Source organism: Nomascus leucogenys, chromosome 13 (assembly GCF_006542625.1).
Source record: "Nomascus leucogenys isolate Asia chromosome 13, Asia_NLE_v1, whole genome shotgun sequence".
Classification (NCBI taxonomy): Eukaryota; Metazoa; Chordata; class Mammalia; order Primates; family Hylobatidae; genus Nomascus; species Nomascus leucogenys.
Genome location: NC_044393.1, coordinates 87,928,752 through 87,953,515, shown reverse-complemented (window position 1 = coordinate 87,953,515; position 24,764 = coordinate 87,928,752). Strand labels below are relative to the sequence as shown.

General features: G+C 45.6%; 1 protein-coding gene across 2 annotated transcripts in view; it reads left to right on the top strand.

Moving 5' to 3' along the window:
* The window catches only part of KIAA1549 (KIAA1549 ortholog), a 150,293-nt gene that overhangs the window by 46,437 nt on the left and 79,092 nt on the right, over positions 1-24,764 (top strand). For both annotated transcript variants that reach the window (XM_030826082.1, XM_030826081.1), the window contains exons 2-3: positions 17,577-20,270; positions 24,530-24,618. In XM_030826082.1, the coding sequence (XP_030681942.1) occupies positions 17,577-20,270; positions 24,530-24,618 (2,783 nt within the window). The remainder of the gene's footprint in view (positions 1-17,576; positions 20,271-24,529; positions 24,619-24,764) is intronic.

The window sequence follows — 24,764 nt, the reverse complement described above, 5'->3', positions numbered from 1 at the left end:
CCTATGCGTAGTCATGGATGTCGTGTGCCACTCCTGCTCTGAGTGTAATAGGAGACAGAAGATTATCTGGAAGCTGATGGTGTCCTTTTCCCTGTTGTTACAGGACTGTGTTTTAAATTAAATTATTTTAGAAACAGATGGCTGACAGACAAATTTTTTTGCCTTTGTTCTTAGTGAATTGAGTAGTTTAGTTTGTTTTGGTTACTCACAGTGCTGACAGTCTTGCTTTCTAGGTTGGTGAAAGAGGATTGCATTTTATTTAGGAAAGAATAAAGCAAAACAAAGCAAAACAGAACATCTTCTGGTAAATACTCTGGACCTTGCCTTCAATTAAACCAACATTTTAATATCCTTAGCTCCTCAAATGAGAAAGTCATGCACAGAAATAGAGTCTCCAAACCCCACCATGAAGCCTAAACTGATGTTTTAGCTAGAAGGGTTGGATTTTTTAAAAGCCTTGCAGTATTAGTATTTCAGTATTGTTCGGTTGCAGTCATTGTTTTCTGAAGTTCCACATGAGTTCTCTTTATGTTTGGGTGAGGTCACTAATTGTTATCTGTGTTCCATCTTTAGAGGAGGAAATGGAAGGGGTGACTAATTACAAGGGATTTCTCCAGGGGAACTGAGCAAGTTGGAGATAGAACAGCGCCCAGTTCTGTTCTCTGTGGAATGTTCTGGAGACTTTGGCCCCAGTATCCCTCTCTGGATGGGATTGTATTTTGCCAGTGCTGAAGAGCTGTGCTTTTTATGAGCTGGTGTTTTTCCAGCTAAAACTGAAGCTGCCCCACTGCTGGTATCATGGCCATTTATCATCTGGGGGCTCCCCGTTCTCTTTCTGGGGAACCCCTTATGGTTTGAGGGTTAGAGAAAACCTCATAGCATATACATAGGGTCCTGTTTTCCTTCCACTTGGGAAGTCAGATGTCAACACCCATTTCTCAGGTAGTAATTTTCAGGGACCACGTATCTTGTTAGAGGATGAAGGAACTGAGACCCAGGAATGTGAAATGGCTCCTCCAGGTGGGCGGGGATGTGGCCCGAGGCCTGCAAGCTCTCATCTCCGGCACTCTCTATTATTACACTATGGTGCCTCTTATTTGAGTCAGGAATCAAAGATGTGACATATGGCAATTCAAACATTTTAATGTTGTCTGTGACCTAATAAAAGTCAAGAAACAAAGGATGTCAAAGGAAGACTTCAAAATGAAGTTTAAGAATATTTGTGAACTTAGAACAGTGGGGATGAGCTGCAGTCAGTTACTTTTCTTTCACTCCCAGGCTGATATTTTCTGTGTTGCGAGATTAAGTCCCCATATCCAACTACAGCCCAAAACACTGATTTGGGAATAGCTGGTTTTCCTCCCATGGACATGGGAAACCTGTCTTCTAGTTTCAGGCAGAGCCCGGCCATCGTGTCTCATTTCTGTGGATGACTCCCTCTCCCCTGCCCCTCCAGGTCTTTCACGAATTCTCCGCTCTCCTGATGTGCTCCGCCCCATCCCTCAACCACTCCCCATTTTCAGTGGATGTTCTGGACTTGTTTTTTTTTTTTTTTTTTTTTTTTTTAAATAGGAAATACTGTATCCAGAGAAGCCCTCTAACCAGAATTCTCACAAATTCTCACAAGTAAATCTGTAAAGTTCCCTGGTCTCTGGACTCACTCTCTCAGTCTGTCCTCCATGGTAGTAATTTTCAGGTACCCTGTGTCTTGTGGAGGATCAAAGCCCACTTCCTCTTCAGGTTCTGTTCCTTCCTTCCTTCTCAGCCCCGTGGGCTCCTTGCTGGCCCTTTTGTCCTTGGTGTCATCATTTCTTTTACGTTACTCCATCAGCAGTGCTCTCGCTCTTTTGATGTCATTTGAGTCACCCTTTGGTTCCAATTATAGGTTCCAAAACAACAGTAAGAATGACAACAACAACAAAAACCCATGCACTACTTCCTGATGAGAAACTGACTTATTTTTGTTTTTATTTTGCAAGAATTGTATTTTATTTATTTTACTATTATTATTTTTGAGACAGAGTCTTACTCTGTCACCCAGGCTAGAGTACAGTGGCACAATCTCAGTTCACTGCAACCTCCGCTTCCTGGGTTCAAGTGATTCTCCTGCCTCAGCCTCCCGAGTAGCTGGGATTACAGGCACATGCCACCATGCCCGGCTAATTTTTGTATTTTCATTAGAGATGGGGTTTTGCCATGTTGGCCAGGCTGGTCTTGAACTTCTGACCTCAGGTGATCCGCCTGCCCCGGCCTCTGAAAGTGCTGGGATTACAGGCATGAGCCACCGTGCCTGGTCTATTTTGCAATAATTTTAGACATGAAGTTGGAAAATTAATGCACAGAGTTCCCATATACCCTTCATTCGGCTTCCCTTAATAATAACATCTTACATGATCATAGTGGAGTTACCACAATTATGAAGTTTGCATTTGTTCGATGCCATGAATGAAACTACAGACTTTACAGGGTTTCACCAGTTCTTCCACTTCTGTTCTGGAGTCCAGTCCAGACTTGCACATCACATTTAGTTGATGGCTCCTCAGTCTGCTCAGTTCCTCAGTCTTTTCTTGCCTTTTATGACCTTGGCGTTTTTGAAAGTCGGCTCTTTTATAGAACATCCCTGGTACTGGGTTTATCTGATGCTTCCTCATGATTGGAAGAAATATTTTGCATTAGCTGCTTTGCCTTTTTAGAAATTTGCGTCTTTAACCAGCTCCTCGGTGATTCTTCTCTCTCATCTCAGAACCAAGTGACTTCCCCAGACCTTCCAGGTGCCATCTCCCTTCCCTGCCTCACGCAGTGAAACTGCTCATGAAGTTGACTGCGTGGAGCTCCTGTTTCCTCATCTGCCCTTCACTAGTCAGCCTGGCTTCTGCCACCACGAGAAACGTGCATGCCAGGAGGGCCTCTCCAGCCTGCACGTGCCTGGTCTCTCGGGGTCATTCAGCACAGCGACCCTTCCCCAGTACCGACCGATTTTCTGTTTTCTTGTCACCTCCCGTTCCTGGTTTTCCCGTGTCTCCCTGGCTTCTCCTCTTCACGTTTGCAGGTTTATCTCAGGCTCGGATATCCATTTGCATACTTGATTTCACCATGTGAATTTCCCTAAAATAAATCCCAGGCTAGTGCTTCTCAAACTTGAATGAGTGCATGAATTACTTGGGGGTCATGGTAATAGCAGTTTCTGACTCCGTAGGGTCTTGAGTGGGCCTGAGATGCTGCATTTCCAAAACACTCTCGGGTGATGCTAAAGGTCTGCCGACCACACTCTTGAGGAGCAAAGTGCTAAATACAGCACTCTAAGCCGCTGTCATCTCAAGTTCAACTCTAGTGAGCACATAACTCATCTCTCTACATCTCCTCTTGCCTCCATTAGCCTGTTCTGCACACAGCAGCAAGAGGGATTTTTGAAAACCATTTTTCAGATCCTGTCATTCCCATGCTTTTAAATAGCTTCTTCAATGGCTTCTCACTGCAGTTGCTCAGTGTCCTCAGCATTGTGGCTTCCAAGCCTTGCATGGTCTGGTCTCCTACATTTCTCTGACTCTACCTTAGAGTTTAAAAATATTTTTTTTTCTGTTCCTTTCCAGACATGCTGGCCTTCTCTGTGTTCTCCAGTGGGCTGCATTCCTAGTACTGCCTCTCTGCCTCCAACCCCGAGACCATGTACAGATCCCACATCCTTTGCCCACATAGTGCCACAGAATGTGCCACTCTGCAAACTCTTGTTTTCCAGTTAAGACAAAATAAAGAACTTACACAACAGTGTGAATTGACTGTTCATAGAGCATGCTGTCTAGTTTTTATAATTTTAATTTTTAATTTTAGCATGGCCTATTCTCTGAAAAGGCAGTATGTTGATTTCCATACTGGTTCAAGAACCTTGTCTCATTGCAGACCCATAACAAAAAGCTTGTGGACCACACTGTGAGTAACAGTGGGTTAGGACACTCTCGTCTGCCTTCATGTCTCCTGCACACACACACCCCCAATGCCTCCCCCCCACCCCACACCTCCAGGAACACGTGGTCTTAAATGTGAAAAACAAAACCTTAAAACTGTTAGAAGACAACATAGAAGAGTAACATACTGCCTTTTAGTGATGGGAACAATTTCTTAAACCTTCCATCTTAAAATATATACACGTGAATCTCAAACAATAACAAAAGACTGATAAATTTGACCATATTAAAATTGAGACCTTCATTTTTTTTTTTTTTTGAGACGGGACTTTTGCTCTGTCACCTGGGTTGGAGTGCAGTGGTGTAGTCTCGGCTGACTGCGACCTCTGCCTCCTGGGCTCAAGAGATTCTCCTGCCTCAGCCTCCCGAGTAGCTGGGATTACAGGCACCCACCACCATGCCTGACTAGTTTTTGTATTTTTAATAGAGATGGGTTTTTGCCATGTTGGCCGGGCTGGTCTTGAACTCCTGACCTTAGGTGATCCCCCCACCTCGGCCTCCCAAAGTGTTGGGATTACAGGTGTGAGCCACCATGTCTGGCCAAAATTGAGACCTTCTGTTCATCAAAGACACCATTAAAAAAATCAAACAACAAGTCATGAACTGGAGAAGTTATAACTGACATAAGATATGAGGATCCAAAACACAGGTGTATGCCTGCCCCATTTTATTGCACTTTGCAGATACTGCACTTTTTACAGATGGAAGGCTCATGGCAGCCCTCCTTAGTTAAGTCTATCGACACTTTGTGTCTGTGTCACAATTTGGTAATTCTCACATTTCTGAGGTTTTCATTATTATTATATCTATTATGGTGATCTGTGATCAGTCATCTTTGATGTCACTATTGTAATTTGCCCCAGGGTGCCGCAAACTCTGCCCATATACAAAGGCAAACTTATTAAATGTGCATGTCCTAACTGCTCCACTCACCAGTCGTTCTCCTGTCTCTCTCCCTCTCCTGAGGGCTCCCCATCTCCTGAGACACAAGAATTTTGAAATTAGTCCAGTTTATAACCCTGCGCTGGCCTCTAGGTGCTCAAGTGAAAGGAAGAGTTGCATGTCTCTCACTTGCTGTCAGAAGCTAGAAATGATTAAGTGAGGAAGACATGTCAAAAGCTAAGGGAGCCTGAAAGCTGACCTCTTGCAACAAATAGATCACCAAGTTGTGAATGCAAAGGAAAAGTTCTCGAAGGAAATTAAAAGTAGTACCACAACGAACACATGAATAATAAGAAAGCAAAACAGCCTTGTTGCTGATACGGAGAAAGCTTGAATGGTCTGGGTAGATTATATCAGCTGCAACATTCCTGTAAGCCAAAGCCTAATCCAGAGCAAGGCTCTAACTCTGTTTGATTCTCTAAAGGCTGAAAAAGGTAAGGAAGCTGCAGAAGAAAAGTTCGAAGCTAGTAGAGGTTGGTTCATGAGATTTAAGGAAAGAAGCTGTCTCCGTACATAGAAGTACAAGGTATAACAGCAAATTATCCGGAGGATTTAGGTAAGATCATTGGTGAAGGCAGTTAGACTAAACAACAGATTTTCAGTGTAGATGAAGCAGCCGCCTAGGAGAAGAAGATGTCGTCTAGGACTTTCACAGCTAGAGAAGTCAATGCTTGGCTTCAGAGCTTCAAAGGATGGCTGACTCTCTTGCTAGCGGGCCAGTGAAGCTGGTGACTTGAAGTTGAAGCCAGTGCTCATTGACCATTCTGAAAAATCTGGGGCCCTTAAGAATTATGCTAAGTCGGCTCTGTTTGCACTCTGTAAGTGAAACAACACAGCCTGGATGACAGCACATCTGTGTAAAGCATGATTTACTGACTGGCCACTGTTGAGACCTACCGCTCAGAACAAAAGATTCCTTTCAAACTGTTACTGCTCATTGACAATGGACCTAGTCACCCAAGAACTCTTATCAAGATGGACAAGGAGATTAAAGTTGCTTTCATGTCTGTTAACACATATCCATTCTGCAACCCATGGATCAAGAGTAATTTTGACTTTCAAGTCTTACTATATAAGAAATACATTTCATGGCTGGGTGTGGTGGCTCACTTTGGGAGGCCGAGGCAGGAGGATTGCTTGAGGCCAGGAGTTTGAGACTAACCTGGGCAACATAGTGAGACCTTATCTCTACAAAAGAAAGATAAAATAAATTAGCTGGGCGTAGTCGCACATGCCTATGGTCCCAGCTGTTTGGGAGGCTGAGCTGTGGGGGATTGCTTGAGCCCAGGAGTGCAAGGGTGCTGTGAGCTATGATTGTACCATTGTACTCCAGCTTGGGAAACAGAGCAAGACACTGTCTTAAAAAACAAAACAAGACAAACAAAAAGATAAAAGAAATATATTTCATAAGGCTATATAGCTGCCATAGGTAGCGATTTCTCTCATGGGTCTCTGAGAAAAGTACGTCAAAAACATTCTGGAAAGGGTTCACCATTCTAGATGCCATTAAGAATATTCATGATTTATGAGAGACGGCCAAAATATCAACAGAAGTTTGGAAGAAGTTGATGCGAAACCTCATGGATGACTTTGAGGCGTTCAAGACTTCAGTGGAGGAAGTCACTGCAGATGGAGTGGAGAACCTGAATTAGAAGCAGAGCCAGAAGATGTGACGAATTGCAGCACTCTCATGGTTAAACTTAAACAGACGAGGAGTCACTTCTTATGGATGAGCAAAGAAAGTGGTTTCTTGAGATGGAATCTAGTGCTGGTAAAGATGCTGTGAATATTGTTGAAATGACAACAAAGAATGTAGGATATTCCATAAGCCTAGTCGATAAAGCAGTTGGTAGAGTTTGAGAGGATTCACTCCAATTTTGAAGGGAGTTCTACTGTGGGCCAAATGCTATCAAACAGCATCACAGGCTACAGAGAAGTCTTTCATGAAATGAAGCATCAATTGATGAGGCAAACTTCATTGTCTTAAGATACAGCCACCCTAACCTTCATCAGCCACCCACCCTCATCAGCCATCAACACTGAGATAAAACACCGCCAACAAAAAGATTGCAACTCACTGAAGGTTTAGATAATTGTTAGCATTTTTAACAATGAAGTATTTTTAGTTAAGGTGTGTACATTGTTTTTTTTTTTTTGAGACGGAGTCTCACTCTTTCACCCAGGCTGGAGTGCAGTGGCGCAATCTCGGCTCACTGCAGGCTCCGCCCCCCGGGGTTCACGCCATTCTCCTGCCTCAGCCTCCTGCGTAGCTGGGACTACAGGCGCCCGCCACCTCGCCCAGCCAATTTTTTGTATTTTTAGTGGATACGGGGTTTCACCGTGTTAGCCAGGATGGTCTCGATCTCCTGACCTCGTGATCTGCCCGCCTCGGCCTCCCAAAGTGCTGGGATTACAGGCGTGAGCCACCGCGCCCGGCACATTGTTTTTTTTTTAATATATTTTTTATTATACTTTAAGTTCTAGGGTACATGTGCACAATGTGCAGGTTTGTTACATATGTATATATGTGCCATGTTGGTGTGCTGCACCCATTAATTTGTCCTTTACGTTAGAGGGATAACATTAGGAGATGTACATTGTTTTTTTAAGACATAATGCTATTGTGTACTTAATAGACTACAGTATGGTATAAACATAGCTTTTATATGCACTGGGAAACCAAAAAATTTGTGTGACTTGCTTTATTGTGATATTCGCTTTATTAAGTTTGTCCAGGACCAAACCTGCAAATCTCAAAGGTATATTTATACATCAAGAATGCCTTTAGGCTGGGCGTGGTGGCTCATGCCTATAATCCCAGCACTATGGGAGGCTGAGGCGGGTGGATCACCTGAGGTCAGGAGTTAGAGACCAGCCTGGCCAACATGGTGAAACACTGTCTTTATTAAAAATACAAAAATTAGCTGGGCGTGGTGGCATGTGCCTGTAGTCCCAGCTACTCGGGAGGCTGAGGCAGGAGAATTGCTTGAACCTGGGAGGCAGAGGTTGCAGTGAGCTGAGATTGTGCCACTGCACTCCAGCCTGGGCAACAGAGTGAGACTCCGTCTCAAAAAAAAGAATGTCTTTAAATCAGAAAGAAAAAGATAGACAACCCAAAAGAAAAATGGGCAGTAGGATTGAAAAGACAATAGTAGGCCGGGTGTGGTGGCTCACGCCTGTAATCCCAGCACTTTGGGAGGCGGAGGCGGGCGGATCACAAGTTCAGGAGATTGAGACCATCCTGGCTAACACTGTGAAACCCCATCTCTACTAAAAATACAAAAAAATTAGCCGGGCGTGGTGGTGGGCACCTGTAGTCCCAGCTACTCGGGAGGCTGAGGCAGGAGAATGGCATGAACCTGGGAGGCAGAGCTTGCAGTGAGCCGAGATCGCACCACTGCACTCCAGCCTGGGCGACAGAGCAAGACTCTGTCTCAAAAAAAAAAAGACAAGACAATAGTAGAGGCAACATGAGTGGCCCGCAGATATTGAAAAGGTGATCCATCTATTTTAATCAGGGAAATGCAAATTAAAACCACAAGGTTTCACACCAGCCAGATTGGTAAACATGTGGATGTCTGGGGCTATCAAGTCATAGGATTTGCGGCCATCAAGCTCTCATATATTGTTCATAGGAGCACAGATTGGTTCAACGACTTTGAGAAATTTAATGAAATTACAGGTGAACATGCTGTCTGATCTGCAATTGCATTCTTTTTTTTTTTTTTTTTTTTTTTTAGGACGAAGTCTTGCTGTATCGCCAGGCTGGAGTGCAGTGGCACAGTCTCAGCTCACTGCAACTTCTGCCTCCCAGGTTCAAGTGATTCTTCTGCCTTAGCCTCCGGAGTAGCTGGGACTACTGACATGTGCCACCACACCCAGCTAATTTTTGTGTTTTTAGTAGAGACAGGGTTTCACTATGTTGGCCAGGATGGTCTCGATCTCTTGACCTTGTGATCTGCCCACCCGGCCTCCAAAAGTGCTGGGATTATAGGCGTGAGCCACTGCGCCCAGCCAATTGCATTCTTATGCATACACATATATACATATCCACACATGTATATAACACACACTTTAAATATGTGCACCAGAAAACAGGTAGGAAAGTTCATATCAGAAATGTTTGTAATAACAAACATTGGCAGTAGTCCAACCCTCCATCCACTGTAGATGGATAAATTTTGGTCTGTTCATATGGTGGAATTCATGTTGAAGTGAAAATGAAAAAATTATAGCTATGTGCAAAAAAGGACATAGATTAGAAAACCAATATGGAGACAAATAAGTTGCAGTAGATTATGTGCAATGTGACTGCATTTTGATAAAGTTTAAGAATACGCAAAGCTGAAGAATATATTCTTTAGGGCTACATACTTGTGGTCAGACTATAAAGAATAGCACAGATTTGAGAAATGCCTAATTTAAAATAGTGGCTACCTCAGTGGGAAGGAAGGGAGTTGGGAAGGGTTACACTGGGAGCATCACTGGTAAGGGTAGTACTTTTCTTAAATTGGGTGATGGGTACTCAAGTGTTCTTTGTATTATTTACATAACCTATATATATATATTTATAAATAGTATTATCTACTTAATATTTGATAATAAAACCAGTACCAGTTGGAGAGGTAACTTGGTAGAAGACATTGGTGTACATTTTGCATTGGAGAAACAAGAGGAAGACACTTTTTTTCTAAACCAGGAAGATAAATGGAACGTGGAGAAGTGGAAAGGATGGTTTTTGTAACGGCACTAAAAATCTGCCTAGGACAACCTGAGAACTAGAAGAAGAATAAAAAGTTGGCCAGGTGTGGTGGCTCATACCTGTAATCCTAGCACTTTGGGAGACCGAGACAGATGGATCACTTGAGGTCGGGAGTTTGAGGCCAGTCTGGCCAACGTGGTGAAACCCCACGTCTACTAAAAATACAAAAAGTGGCTGGGTGTGGTGGTGGGCGCCTGGAATCCCAGCTGCTCTGGAGGCTGAGGCACAAATCGGCTGAACCTAAGAGGCAGAGGTTGCAGTGAGCCGAGATTGCACCACTGCACTCCAGCCTGGGTGACACAACAAAACCTATCTCAAAAAAAAAGAAAAAGGAAAAAGTTGCTGGAGATTTGCGAAGTTGGGGAGTGGTTTAATGATCAACTGCTTTTGTTTGTAAACTCTTAGAAATCCTGGGGGCCAGGAGCCCCTGTTTTGTAGGAGATTTCATATCCACAGAGACTTGAGATGACTCATCATGTTTTAGAAACTCCACAATTTAGCAAAGAAGCAAAAGTAATGTTTCTGGATGAAAGCTCTTTAGAGACACTTGACACTGCTGTCCCTTGGGCCTCCCAGGCCAGCCCTCAGAGGAGGAGGTGTTTTCCCAGCATCTGTGCCTGCAGCTGTGACCTGTCCCCAGGTGGACTGTGGGGCTTCAGCGTCCAAAACGTGTGCCTGCCCGTAAGTTTTAGTAACAGAATTTAGCAAGTGCTTTCAACTCAATTGTACTCTAACATAGTTTAGTCTTTTTTTTTTTTTTTTTTTTTCGGAGACAGGGTCTGGCTCTGTTGCCCAGGCTGGAGTGCAGTGGCACAGTCTCAGCTCACTGCAACCGCCACCTCCTGGGCTCAAGAGATCCTCCCACCTCAGCCTCTCAAGTAGCTGGGACTACAGGTGGTTGCCACCATGCTCAGCTAATTTTTGATTTTTTGTAGAGACGGGGTTTCACCACGTTGCCCAGACTGGCGAACTCCAGGGCTCAAGCCATTCGCTCGCCTCCCGCCTCCTGCCTCGGCCTACCAGAGTGCTTGGATTATGGGGGTGAGCCACTAGCACCTGGCCATTTAGCATGTTTTTTAACTAAATTTCCTTGCCAACAACTTTAATTTGGTGGCTTGATTTGACAAAACACAGTGTGGTATGAAGAGCCTTCAGCCCCTGGGAAGGCAGGAACCTGCCTCTTTCTGTGTTGGCCCTGTGGGGTGCTATTTTGAGCTTTATTTGCACCATGAGGGATTGGCCTAGGTCTTAAAGGATCTATTAAGCTTGAAAAGTACATGATTCCATGATTGACTACTATGGTTCAGGAAGATTTCCAGATAGAAAAACATGACTTAAAAAAAAAATGTAAGGGTACCACTTTGACTTGCTTGTGAGAGTCTGAGACAGACAAGTGTTGGAGACAGCTGGGCCTCTTCCTCACTACTGTATAATCATGGAATCGGTGTGGCCTGGTGGTGAGAGTGCAGGGCAGTTTCCTGCTGTGACGTCCAGCGTGGCCAGAACCTGGCCAGGGTGAGGTGCAGGTGCCTGGTAGGCTCCCAGTGAACAAGGGTTTGCTGCCTAAATGGAGAAAAGGCCTCAGCGCTGGCTACTTGGAGTGGGTGGCAGGCCCGGGTCAGCTGGGAGCGGTGCAGGAGTCCAGGGTCCGGCGTCATTCAGGCGGGTGTCACAGTCCGAGAAGCACCCATCTCACTCCAACCCCTTTCCTTTCATTGTCATCCAAGAGAGAACCTTTCTCTCTTTTGTGAACCTATGCTTTAGAGCTTGAAAATTGATCTCCAGGGCTTGAAATTAGAGTCCCTGACGCCTTTTATGCTGTGAGAGAGACTTGCCTGGGTTTTCTGGTCTCCTCCTGAGTTAACTGCAGAAGTGATTCCCTTTGGCATTGCAGCTCCTTTGTCCCTCCTGGGGCTTGGCAGAGAGAAAGAAAGAAAAGCATCCTAGCTTGGCATGCCTTCCATTTCTTAATACGAAGTTTTTGTTCCCGTCATTTTCTAGTCAGGAGAATTTTTTTGTCCCTTTGGCCACTTTGCCCTCCCCGTTGCCTGTCCTTAGTAGGCCGAGTTGATTTAATTCTAGCTTGCATCAGATACCCAGGTTCATAAATTAGCCACTAAACGTTGCTCTTCTTGGTTATTTTATCTCTTGCAGTCTTCCGGTTCACTTCCAAATGCATTTGTGATTTGTTTTAAAAGGGAACTTGCTCCTTGGTCAGATCTAATATTTCAAAAGAAATTATATCATAGCACTTTTAAAACAGACACATAAAATGATTTATCCTTAGGAAAACACTCAGATTTATATGATACACAATTTGATAGAACTGTGATTTTATTACTTCTTACATTTATAACTTGTAAGCCTTTATTGTAGAAAAGAACATCAAAAAAAAAAAAAAAGAACAGCTGCTATTTTACTGTGGTCATAATAAGTATCGTGTTTTCTTTTACCTGTGCTTGGGATGTGACAGGTAAGTAACACAAGCACTTAGGCAAGGAATCCTACAGCCAGGTTGTATGGAAGACAACAAATGCTGTATAATATTGCTATGAAACAACTTAAAATATCGATTAAAAAATCCTTCTTGTATTATTTATTCATTTTAAAAATTCATATGATGGAGAAAGGAATATGACCCTTTAAGCATTTTATATATGGTTTAAGTTGGTGGCTTTCAGATGCTAGGAGAACCAGCTAGAAATATTTTATCTATGGCACTAAGTATTATTTACAAATTTTGGTATATAGAAACAAAAATCTATTCACAGAATTTTGTCTTAACTCTTGATCTCCATCTCTGCTAGTGAGTCAACAATACCTCTGGCTGTCCCTCTTATAGCTTCTATGCATAACTTTTAATTCCATATAATATGTCTTTTGTAAACTCACAAATTACATAAGAGTATTACTGTTCATTTATACCATCAGTATTTGTTTAGATTTAACCATATATTTATCTTTTTTTTTCTTTTTGAGATGGAGTCTCGCTCTGTTGCCCAGGCTGGAGTCCAATGGCACGATCTCAGTTCACTGCATTCTCCACCTCCCGGGTTCATGTGATTCTCCTGCCTCAGCCTCTCGAGTGGCTGGGACTACAGGTGCATGCCACCACACCCAGCTAATTTTTTATTTTTAGTAGAGATGGGGTTTCACCATGTTGGCCAGGCTGGTCTCGAACTCCTGACCTCAGGTGATCCGCCTGCCTTGGCCTCCCAAAGTGCTGGGATTACAGGCGTGAGCCACCACGTCTGGCCATATGTTTATCATTTATTCTCTATTCTCAGATCTTCCTGCTGAGACGATAACCCTTCTTTTTGAAGTTTATCCTTATTTAGAAGCTCATTTACTGTGGGTCTTTTTTTGGTGTAACCACTGTCAAGCTGAAAATGCCTTGATAGAGAGTTTTCCTGGTTGTTCACCTCTGAGATGTCAGAGAGTTTCTCTCAGCACTTGAGGATTTTGTTTCATTGTCACCTGGCTTCTAATTCTGTCAGGCAGTTATTTTTGCTAGTTTAGTTGCTGTTTCCTTTTTCTCTGACTGCTTTTACAATTTCTCTTTGTCGTTGGCCTATGGTATCATCATGTATATAGGTTTGGATTTTTTTTTTTTAATTCACCCTCCTTGGGATTTTTTGGACTTTCTGAATTGAATGGTTTGTTTCTCTTACTAATTTTGGCAAATTCTTAGCACTATGTCTTTGAGTATTGTATCTACCCTATTCCCTTTTATTTTTTTCCTAAAACTTTGATCAAATGTATGTTGGACTGCCTTATTCTGTCTTCTATGTCTCTTGTTTTTTTAATATTTCACATTTCTTTGTTTCCCTGTTCCCTTTCCTGAGTGATTTCTTCAGACCTGTCCCCCAGTTCACTAAATCTTGCTTCAGCTTTGTCTAAATTGTTGTTTTACATGTATATTGAGTTTAAAATTTATTAATTATAAAATTTTTATTTATAAATGTTTTAAAAATATTTCTGCCAACTTTTATAGTCTCTTATTACTCATGTTTTCAGACTTTATTATTTTAAATGAATTAGATATAACTTTAAAAAATGGGTCTCATAATTCCAATATCTAAAGTCTTTACAGATCTGATTCAATTTAGTTGGCCTTTTTAAAAAATACTTTTTTCATGGGATTTCTCTTGGCTTTTGTTCATGGTACTTTGCTTTCCTATGTATTTCATAATTTTTAATTCTGTGCTCTGCAACTCTAGCTGCAGGAATACTTTGAAACCAGACTGTGAGTGTGTTCTTCTGTGTGTGATTTATGTTAGTTTCTGACAGGTGCTAGAGACCTGGTCCACTTTAAATTATGACTCTAAGCATACAGTTGTTAGGACCATACAAGTAGTATAGGTTCCACACTCGGGACGATGTTTTGTACAGTAGCTATACAGAGTCAGAGCTGAGACATATACTTTTCCCTTATTTGGCTTAAACAGCAGAAATTGATTGTCTCGGAGGCTAGAAGTCCAAGTTCAAGGGTGGCTTCCTTCTGAAGCCTGTGAGGGAGAATCTGCTGCAGGGCTCTCCCCTAGCTGCTGGTGATTTGCTGTCAATCTTTGCTGTTCCTTGACTTGCAGATGCGTCGTCATGATCTCTGCCTTCATCTTCACATGGTGTTCTCCTTCTGTGTATGTCTGTGTCCAAATTTCTGCCTTTTTTTTTTTTTTTTTTTGAGACGGAGTCTCACTCTGTCTCCCAGGCTGGAGTGCAGTGGTGCGATCTCGGCTCACTGAACCCTCCGCCTCCTGGGTTCAAGCGATTCTCCTGCCTCAGCCTCCTGAGTAGCTGGGATGACAGGTGTGTGCCACCGCACCCGGCTAATTTTTGTATTTTTAGTGGAGATGGGGCTTTGCCATGTCGGCCAGGCTGGACTCGAACTCCTGACCTCATGATCTGCCCTCAGCCTCCCAAAGTGCTGGGATTACAGGCCTGAGCCACCGTGCCTGGCCCAACTTTCCGCCTTTTATACGGTCACCAGTATATTAGATGAGGGACCCACCCTACTTCAGTATGACCACATCTCAGCCAATTACATCTACAATGACCCTGTTTCCGAATATGGTCGTATTGTGAGGTCCTGGGATTTCAACATAGGAATATTGGGAGCACATAATACATAAGCCATAGCAGTGTCTTAACCTGGGTTTTCCCCCAGAAAGCAAAGTCTGAGACATGGGTTTATGTGCATATTTTATTCTAGGACATGATCCAGAGGAACAGAAGTGACAGACTGAGAAGAGTTCAACAGGGGAAAGGGAAAGTCAGTCCAAGGTGTTCTCAAGTCAGACACTATTGGAAGCCGATATCTGTTTTTGTTGTCTTCTGAAAAGTGGATATTTTTCTTCCTAACTCACTCTTTACCTGAGATTATGACACTTCCTGGGACTCTACTTTTGGAAAATGGTCTTCAGTTGGGTTCTTTGCTTGTCTAGGCTAACACTTGTCCCTCAGTCCCCTTGTGGCCTAAACAGCCGGCCAGCTGGTCCAGTACCTGCCTTGGGTCCCCAGTCACTGCCCTTGTGCAGCTCCTGTTTTATTCCTGCATTCAGCACGTTCCCCTTACTGTCTTGCAGGCCATCCAGTCACTTAGAAGATGGTTTTTAAACATTTATTAAGCAATCTTAAATGTTCTGAAGTAGAGAGTTTCAAGATCTCTAGTCTGCCATATTGCTAGAAATAGAATAGAAATGACTTACTTAAAAAAATAGAGTGAATTCAAGACTATCCTTATACCATTTCACACAGGTATGTTCTGATAGACTGTTGGGATTAGAGAAACGAGGTGTTGTTATGGATTTTGATAGTTGCTCAGTTCCCAGCCTGGGCTGCGGAGGACAGTCCTTGGGCCCTGGGCTTTCATCAGTGGCTGGGCTGTCACTTGTCCTGTTTCTCTAGGCTACGTCATACCTGAATTACCAGTGGAGAGGCCTCAACTTAACTAAATGATAATGACACCAGTCACAAGTTAAGGAATACAAAAGTTTGAATAGATGATGGGATAATGTTGGCTGTTGTTGTCAGAACTTGGTATCTTTGGATTTCATTCATTCATTCATCAATCCAACTGATGTCAATTGAGCTCCTAGCACTTATTGTGCTAGGCACTGGGGAGACAGGTAAACAATGCCTGTCCTTAGGAAGCCCTGACTCTAGTGAGCAGATAGTTCATTTCAGTGGGCATGATAAGGACAGGGAGAAGCCTAAGGAGAGACGCAAATCCAGCTTCAGAGCATCGAGGATGAAGCTCATATCTGTGCTGCATCTGAAGGGCCAGAAGGAGCCATCCATACAGGGAGCCGGGGAAGGGTATTCCAGGCGGGGGTGAGAGGAGCCATCCATATAGAGAGCCAGGGAAGGGCATTCCAGGTGGAGGTGAGAGGAGCCATCCATAGAGAGAGCTGGGGAGGGGCATTCCAGGCAGGGGTGAGAGGAGCCATCCATAGAGAGAGCCGGGAAGGGGCGTTCCAGGCGGGGGTGAGAGGAGCCATCCATAGAGAGAGCCGGGAAGGGGCGTTCCAGGCGGGGGTGAGAGGAGCCATCCATAGAGAGAGCCGGGAAGGGGCGTTCCAGGCGGGGGTGAGAGGAGCCATCCATATAGAGAGCCGGGGAGGGGCGTTCCAGGCGGGGGTGAGAGGAGCCATCCATAGAGAGAGCGGGGAGGGGCGTTCCAGGCGGGGGTGAGAGGAGCCATCCATATAGAGAGCGGGGAGGGGCATTCCAGGCGGGGGTGAGAGGAGCCATCCATATAGAGAGCGGGGAGGGGCATTCCAGGCGGGGGTGAGAGGAGCCATCCATATAGAGAGCCGGGGAGGGGCATTCCAGGCGGGGGTGAGAGGAGCCATCCATATAGAGAGCCCATAGAGAGAGCCGGGAAGGGGCGTTCCAGGTGGAGGTGAGAGGAGCCATCCATAGAGAGAGCCGGGAAGGGGCGTTCCAGGGGAGGTGAGAGGAGCCATCCATAGAGAGAGCCGGGAGGGGCGTTCCAGGCGGGGTGAGAGGAGCCATCCATAGAGAGAGCCGGGAAGGGGCGTTCCAGGCGGGGTGAGAGGAGCCATCCATAGAGAGAGCCGGGGGGGTCGCGGGGAGGGAGCCATCCATAGAGAGAGCCGGGAAGGGGCGTTCCAGGCAGGGGTGAGAGGAGCCATCCATAGAGAGAGCCGGGAAGGGGCGTTCCAGGCGGGGGTGAGAATGTGCACAGCCATGGAGGCCAGAGAGTGTTTGGGTTTGGGGCACTGCAGGTGCCAGAGCATAGCTGGGAAGGCCTGAGAGTGGGGCAGGAAATGGTGAAAGCTGAGGCTGCAGGAAGCCTGGGGCCTTCATGTGGAAGCCTCAGCAACTGTGTTGGGGAGCACAGCTAAGGAACTGGGGAGCTCTCTTACTTGGGTAGTGAGAGATGCAATGAGTTGTCGTGTTTATTTCTCGTAGCAGCCAGCTCCTGTCACCGAAGAGAAAACACACAGGCTTTGGAGTCAAGGAAGCCTTATATTCAGATTCCAGCTCCACTCTGTCTGGGTGGTCTTATAATTGATTTATTTACCTTCTGGAAACCTTTCTTTCCTCATGTCATAAATGAGAGAAAATGGACTAAACAGCCTCCTCTGTTTCCAGTGTCCTATGGTTCTGTGGGAAAAACTATGTAAATATGCCCTCCCCACTCCCACACATGCACAGCTTAGGTAAAAACAGTGCCCAAGTTTAGGAATATTTGCAGATATTGTCCTGATGGTAATTCTGTCAATTTCTGGTTTCCAACTAGCTGTTTAATTTCTGACGGTGATTCATGGATATTTATGGTGAATGGATGTTTGTTGAATGAGTAAATTCTCATGCCTGAAACAAAACGTTAGCTGTGTGACTTCCAATGCATTGCACTAACCCAGCTCTGATTTTCTTGATAGATGAGCTCTCGCCGGAACAGCACAACCTTTCTTTATACTCCGTGGAGCTCGTGCTGAAGAAAAGCACTGGGCACAGCGCTGCACAAGTGGCCTTAACAGAAACCGCTCCCAGGTCCCAGCACAGCAGTCCTCTCCATGTCACAGCCCCGCCATCTGCCACTACTTTTGATACAGCCTTTTTTAACCAAGGAAAACAGACCGAAAGTACAGCAGATCACAGCATCTTTGTGGCAACTTACGTGTCAGTGACGAGTAATGAGGTGGCCATCGATGACGATGAGATGGATAACTTTCTGCCAGATACTCACTGGACCACTCCACGGATGGTTTCTCCAATACAGTATATCACAGTCAGCCCACCAGGGCTGCCCGGGGAAGCGTTAGAACCTGTGCTCACTCCGTCGTTACCCATGGTTTCTTTACAAGATGAAGAAGTGACATCGGGCTGGCAGAACACAACGCGACAACCAGCGGCATATGCTGAGTCCACCAGTCATTTCCACACCTTTCGGTCAGCTTTTCGCACCTCTGAGGGCATCATTCCAACTCCTGGCAGGAATTTGGTGCTTTATCCTACTGATGCTTACAGTCATTTATCAAGCAGGACTCTGCCAGAGATTGTGGCTTCCCTAACAGAGGGTGTGGAAACCACCCTTTTTTTTAGCTCCTGGTCTTCAATGCCACAGCCGTTAGGCAATGGCATTACTGTACCGTTTCCCTCCTTGGGGGAGGTCTCACAGCCTGCAGAGGAGGTTTGGGCCACAAGTGCAGACAGATACACCGACGTGACCACCGTGTTGAGTCAAAGCCTAGAAGAAACCATCTCTCCAAGAACATACCCTACTGTGACTGCATCGCACGCAGCCCTTGCATTCAGCAGGACACATTCTGCATTGCTTTCAACTCCTCTTGCATTTGCGTCCTTCTCTGCTTCACCAGCTGATGTTTCATCTAACCCCTTTCTCCCTAGCGACTCCAGCAAAACATCAGAATTGCTTAGCAATTCAGGCCTCCCCGGTCCTGTGGACAACACTCATATCCTGAGCCTGGTGTCCTCATTCAGACCATACGCTTGGTGCGCGGCCTGCACTGTGCCTTCACCTCAGCAAGTTCTGGCCACGAGCCTCATGGAGAAAGATGTGGGATCAGGGGATGGTGCCGAGACTCTGTCCATGACTGTGCTAGAAGAAAGCAGCATCTCTCTAATGAGTAACGTCGTAGCCGACTTCTCTGAATTTGAGGAAGATCCTCAAGTGTTTAATACGCTTTTCCCCTCCAGACCTATGGTCCCACTTTCTTCTAGATCCATGGAAATCTCAGAGACGAGTGTTGGCATTTCTGCCGAGGTGGATATGAGTAGTGTTACAACCACACAGGTTCCCCCTGCCCATGGTCGCCTCTCTGTGCCGGCGTCACTTGATCCTACTGCTGGCTCCTTGTCTGTGGCTGAAACCCAAGTGACGCCATCCAGCGTGACCACTGCATTTTTCTCGGTCATCACCAGCATTCTCCTTGACTCATCTTTCTCTGTCATAGCAAACAAAAACACACCGTCGCTTGCCGTCAGAGACCCGAGTGTTTTTACGCCTTATAGTCTGGTTCCTTCAGTGGAGTCTTCACTTTTCTCTGACCAAGAACGTTCCAGTTTTTCTGAGCATAAACCCGGAGGTGCTTTGGATTTTGCATCCAGCTTTTTCTCAACACCCCCGCTGGAACTCAGCGGCTCCATCTCTTCGCCTTCGGAAGCGCCTGTGTCTCTGTCTCTGATGCCGAGTGACTTGTCCCCCTTCACATCTCAGTCTTTTTCTACCTTGGTTGAGACGTTTACATTGTTTGACTCTAGTGATCTGCGGTCATCTCAGCTGTCTCTTCCCAGTTCCACAAATCTTGAGTTTTCGCAGCTCCAGCCAAGTTCCGAGCTGCCTTTAAACCCTGTCACTTTGCTACCTAGCCGTTCTGAGGTGTCACCATGGTCAAACTTCCCTTCTGATTCTCTCGAGTTTGTTGAAGCGTCTACGGTTTCACTGATGGATTCAGAAGCTCATTTTACCTCAGCTTTCACTGAAACTACCTCCTATCTTGAGTCTTCACTCATTTCCCATGAATCCGCAGTCACCACACTGGTGCCCCCCAGCTCTGAGTCTTTTGACATTTTGACTGCCAGGATTCAAGCAACATCACCATTGACCACTGTCCACACAACGCCCATTTTAACCGAGTCTTCTTTATTCTCAACTCTGACACCTCCTGATGACCAAATCAGTGCTCTAGACGGTCACGTGTCTGTCCTGGCCTCTTTCTCCAAAGCCATTCCCACTGGTACGGTGTTGATCACTGACATGTATGTGCCATCAGGATCCTCGTTTGTTTCTGAAGCAACCCCCTTCCCTCTGCCCACAGAGCTGACCGTCATGGGCCCATCACTCACACCCACAGAGGTGCCACTGAACACCTCCACGGTAGTGAGCACAGCCAGCATCGGTGCTGCCACTGGTGGTCCCCTCGACTCCACCCTGATGAGCGATGCCGCAAGTCAGAGCCCCCCAGAGAGCAGCGCTGCTCCTCCCCTGCCGTCCCTGCATCCCGTGACTGCCTTCACTCTCGAAGCAACAGTCGACACACCAACACTGGCCACCGCCAAGCCGCCATATGTTTGTGATATCACAGTCCCCGATGCCTATCTGATCACAGCTGGTAAGGCCCAGCTTCCTGCCGCCTCTCTGGGGTGGGCGATCTTTCTAAGGAGCTTATGTGCAGTGCCTGTGAGGCTTGGAGCTTCATGGTTAAGAGCAGAGGCGCTGGGCTCAGTTAACTCCCAGGTAGCACTCCTAGGCTTACTTCCTGCGAGTTCTCAGGACAGTTATTTATCCTCTCTAATAGTCTGCTATCTCACCCATTAAACAAGGAGCTTAGTTAAACCTGCTTCATTGGGCTGTTGTTCAGATTTAATGCATTAGTCCCTGCAGAACACTCAGCCCCTGCCTAGCACGTCAGAGGCACACACGGGATGATGCGTATCAGTCAGCAGTCTCAAGGAGAATAAATATTAGAACAAATACAAGAACTAAACAAGCCTTGGAAGTTCTTGGTAGGATCTTTGTCCTACCATAACCCAGTAGGTGCATGGACGACATAGTTTAAACAAACATTTTTTTTTGTTTAATTCAAGCAATGAATTGGGCAACTATATAAGGGCAACCCTTGCAATTTCTTACTCATTTACTCTTCTTACTTTTCCTTGAAAGGAGACTGCACTTTGCTCTCATAGGTCCCTGTAAATGCTACTTAGGTCCCGAGGAAAGAAAAGTAGAGTGACTGTTTGCTCTCATAGGTCCCTGTAAATGCTACTTAGGTCCCGAGGAAAGAAAAGTAGAGTGACTAAATATCCTCTGAATCCAGTCTCAGCCTTTGGTCTCCTCCCCACTGCAGCCTGGGTTGCTAGCAGACCGGCCAGCAGCTTCCCTTGCAGTTGCATGGCTGCTGTGGTCGCGTGAAGCTGGCGCCCGCCTGAGGGCATGCCTGACAGGTAGACTGATTTCAAGGGTAACATCCCGCGATGGTGGCCCGCCTGGTCAGGGTCTCAGCATTTTTCCTCATGAGAGATGACGAGTGTGTGGTCTCGAGGGCCGTGCCTGCTGTGCTGAACCACAGCCTGGTGTTGACAAGCAGCCTGCCCTCTGTTTTGATTTTGATAGGAGTGGAGGACAGAAATGAAAAAGGGGACGAAAACGGCAGAAGAGGTAGAGAAGGAGTGGGGTGGAGTGGACCTGGAAGGAGAGGAGCAGAGAGTGTGGAAGGGGGAGAAGAAGGAGAACATGCTGGGTCTTTTCCTCTCTGTGGTCGGGGGAGCCGGGAGCCTCTGCTCACTGTGACAGTGCCACATCCCTGTGAGCAGGTGGGAGTGAGGATCCTGATGGCAGGTACGCGTCAGTGATCAACACCGTACCAGTGGGAATGGCTTTGGAGAATGAGGCCAGGACAACCTTTGATCCCCACACGCCAAAGGGAAACATTCGTTATTCCACATGACAAGTAATGATTGAGCACCTAGTATGTGTGAGGTGCTTCCGGAAGCTTCTAGGGATATACAGATGGGTAAGACACAGCCCTCCTGTGAGCACCTCAGGGCTTAGGAGGACGGTACTGAGCCACAGAGTAATAGCGGTTACTGTGGAGTTCTCCAAGAGTGGCTATTTGGGATAATCAGAGACGGGTTTGGAGGAATGTGAAATTGGAGATTCCCACAAAAGGAAGAGTAGAATGTTGTCATCTGGGGATGAAGAGAAACTGTCTTCTGGGGGAGGAGACAGTCATCATGGCTGGAGATTAGGCATTGTGATGGGAGGAACAGGTAATTATGCTTGGAAATGTGGTTGGAACAAAATCATGAGCTTGAATCTCAAGATTAGAGCAGTCCAGGGAGGAGGGAAAAGAGTTTCTCATGCTCATGATACTTTTCTTCCCTTCTTACGAAATTATTACAAAGTAGGTACAAAATTGTTACAAAGTGGTCAGTTGTAAGCAGCTTATTTAAAGAGTTACTGAAAGCTTCTTTAGGAGTCCTCATAGCTGGATTTAACTTTCATATGTGGTGTACACTTAATGACATTTGGTGCCTTTATTAGGTATCCAGGTATTTTTAACAGCTCTTTGGAGTAAAATTCAGCCATTGTTAAGTACACTTGAACAGTTTTTGTAAATGTCCAGAGTTGTGTATAAGTGTCCATGCTGTTAAATTGTGTCTTTTAGCGGAGATAAGTGCCATTTTTTGTTCCCGGTGATACCTTTGACCCAGAGGAAGTATCGGCTCATTTCTCACCTTCGCTTAGATTGGACCTTGCTGTCCTTTTCATAGTTATCCGTTAGTGAGAGAGTGCGGTGAGGAGGTTGAGGTGACTCCGCGTACCCCTGAAAGGATTCTTCCTGTGTGCTCTGTGATGATGAAGCAGAGCCACTCTGGGTGCTGGGGGTCTGCGATGGCGGAGGAAGCACTTGCCTGCACACGCCCTGGGAGGCGTGAGCTGTGCTTCCACCCAGGGCCTTTCTCACCCTGCGCTGCCTCTGGAAGTCTCTGTCACCTCTCTTCTCTTAGCTATGGGAAACATTCATTTAGGAAAAGATCTGTAAGATATTTGTTTGCTGATGATCCCTTTTCCCAAAGACTGGTGTCCTCATATCCTACTGTTGCAGTTTTATAGCTTTCTCAGATTCCCTAGAGAAAGTGGAGGTCATGGTGGTGGCTGTGGGGACTTTGCAGAGTGGCATTTAGACCGATGATGTCTTTAGCTGTGTGGGGCTACTTACAATGTGTTCTTCCTGCTTTCCTTTTTAGGGATTTTCTGTTTCTGCTTCCCATTCGGCCTCTGTTTCCCCTGAGTTTAGCTCTTGCCTCCCTCCCTCCCTCCCTCCCTTTCTTCCTTCCTCCCTTCCTTCCTTCTTTCCTTCCCCCTCCTCTCCCTCCCTCCTGCTTTTCTGTCCCCTCCTCCTTCCTGTCTCCTTCCTCCCTCATTTCTCCCTCTCCATTTCTTTCCTTAAATAAGGCATCTTTCCTTCTTTCCACTTTTCCCCCTTTCCTTCCTACTCATTTTATTTTTCCCTTTCAGGTCTATAGTCCAGCCCACTTGGAGCTTATGTGGGCTGTGCGGAGGTGGCTGCTGGTATGACTCAGCAAGGTGGTTGCGGGCTGTGGATTTGTTCCAATGGTCTCATGAACTAATAAAGAAGCCCCTGCCCACCTTTAAAAAATTTCAGCTCACTGATTCCTAGAAAAAACAATCAAATATAACTTAAATATTTGTGTTTTAAAGAATGAAGAATACAGAGTGATTCTGTCTCCAGTTTAAAAAATTAAAATCAGGAAATGGAAAACAATGATAATATCAAGTGTATTCTAATTCTGCATTATGGGAAGTTGATGGAAGAGGAGAGAAAAAATAGGAGAAAGAACAAGCTTACTAAACACTGAGAGACAGGCTTACTTATTAGTATAGATTTTTAAATGGAACTTTTAAAATATGAAAACAGTTAAACAGAACTAGACTTTGGTTATGAGAAATATTTTGTTTCCTACATAAAATTTTAATATGTGGGAATTGTGGAACTCATTTTTCCCCATGATTAGTGGTAAAAACTCTTCACCTTTGCCTTGAAACACCGGGGTAGGAGACCTCATTTTACAGAGGAAGATGTCATCTGGTTTTGTTGAGTGGCATCTTAAGGCCTTGAAAAATGTTACTTCTGGCCAGGCGCGGTGGCGCACGCCTGCAATCCCAGCACTTTGGGAGGCTGAGGCTGATGGATCACGAGGTCAGGAGATCGAGACCATCCTGGCTACATGGTGAAACCCCATCTCTACTAAAAATACAAAAAATTAGCCAGGCGTGGTGGCGGGTGCCTGTAGTCCCAGCTACTCGGAGAGGCTGAGGCAGGAGAAGGGTGTGAACCCAGGAGGCAGAGCTTGCAGTGAGCTGAGATTGCGCCACTGTACTCCAGCCTGGGTGACAGAGCGGGACTCCGTCTCGAAAAGCAAAGAAAAATGTTCCTTCTGAGAGCTTTTAAAGCCTCATGTTTTGTTGTCAGGGACATAGCCAAGAGACAGCCTGGAATTTGTCCAAGTGAAAATGAGAACTGGAAGCTCCTTGTCCCCCGGCTGGGTCATCACTGCTAATTCCTGATCTAACCTATCTGGGGCAAAGAGGGTTTTCTTAGTGTGTTGAGGTGAGGCTATGCAGAGTTGACCTGGTGTCTTCAAGGTCCCCACTGCTGTTCTTCTCCAGGTAGTTAGCAGCAACTAGATCCTTAACCCCTGTTCTGTCTTGGTCTGGCCTTTATTTTACAAAAAGACTTTTGGAGCTGCTAATACATTTTGGTACAGTGCTGGGGTCCAGAAGTCTGATGTGTTTGTTATTCATAATGACATGAAAATGCATTTGGTGGTTTGCTTTCATTTGCAGTGCTGGCCAGAAGAGCTGTGCAGGAGTACATCATTACAGCAATCAAAGAAGTACTGAGGATTCACTTCAACCGTGCAGTGGAACTGAAGGTGAGTCCTGGCAGCTCAGGAGTGTGATATCTGGTGAGACTGGGGCTGATGTGAGAGCCCCAGGTTAGAGGCAGGGGATTATGGCCGTGGAATCATTCTCTTTCATCTCTTCCCTCCTGTCTATTCCTGGTTAACTCCTGCTCATC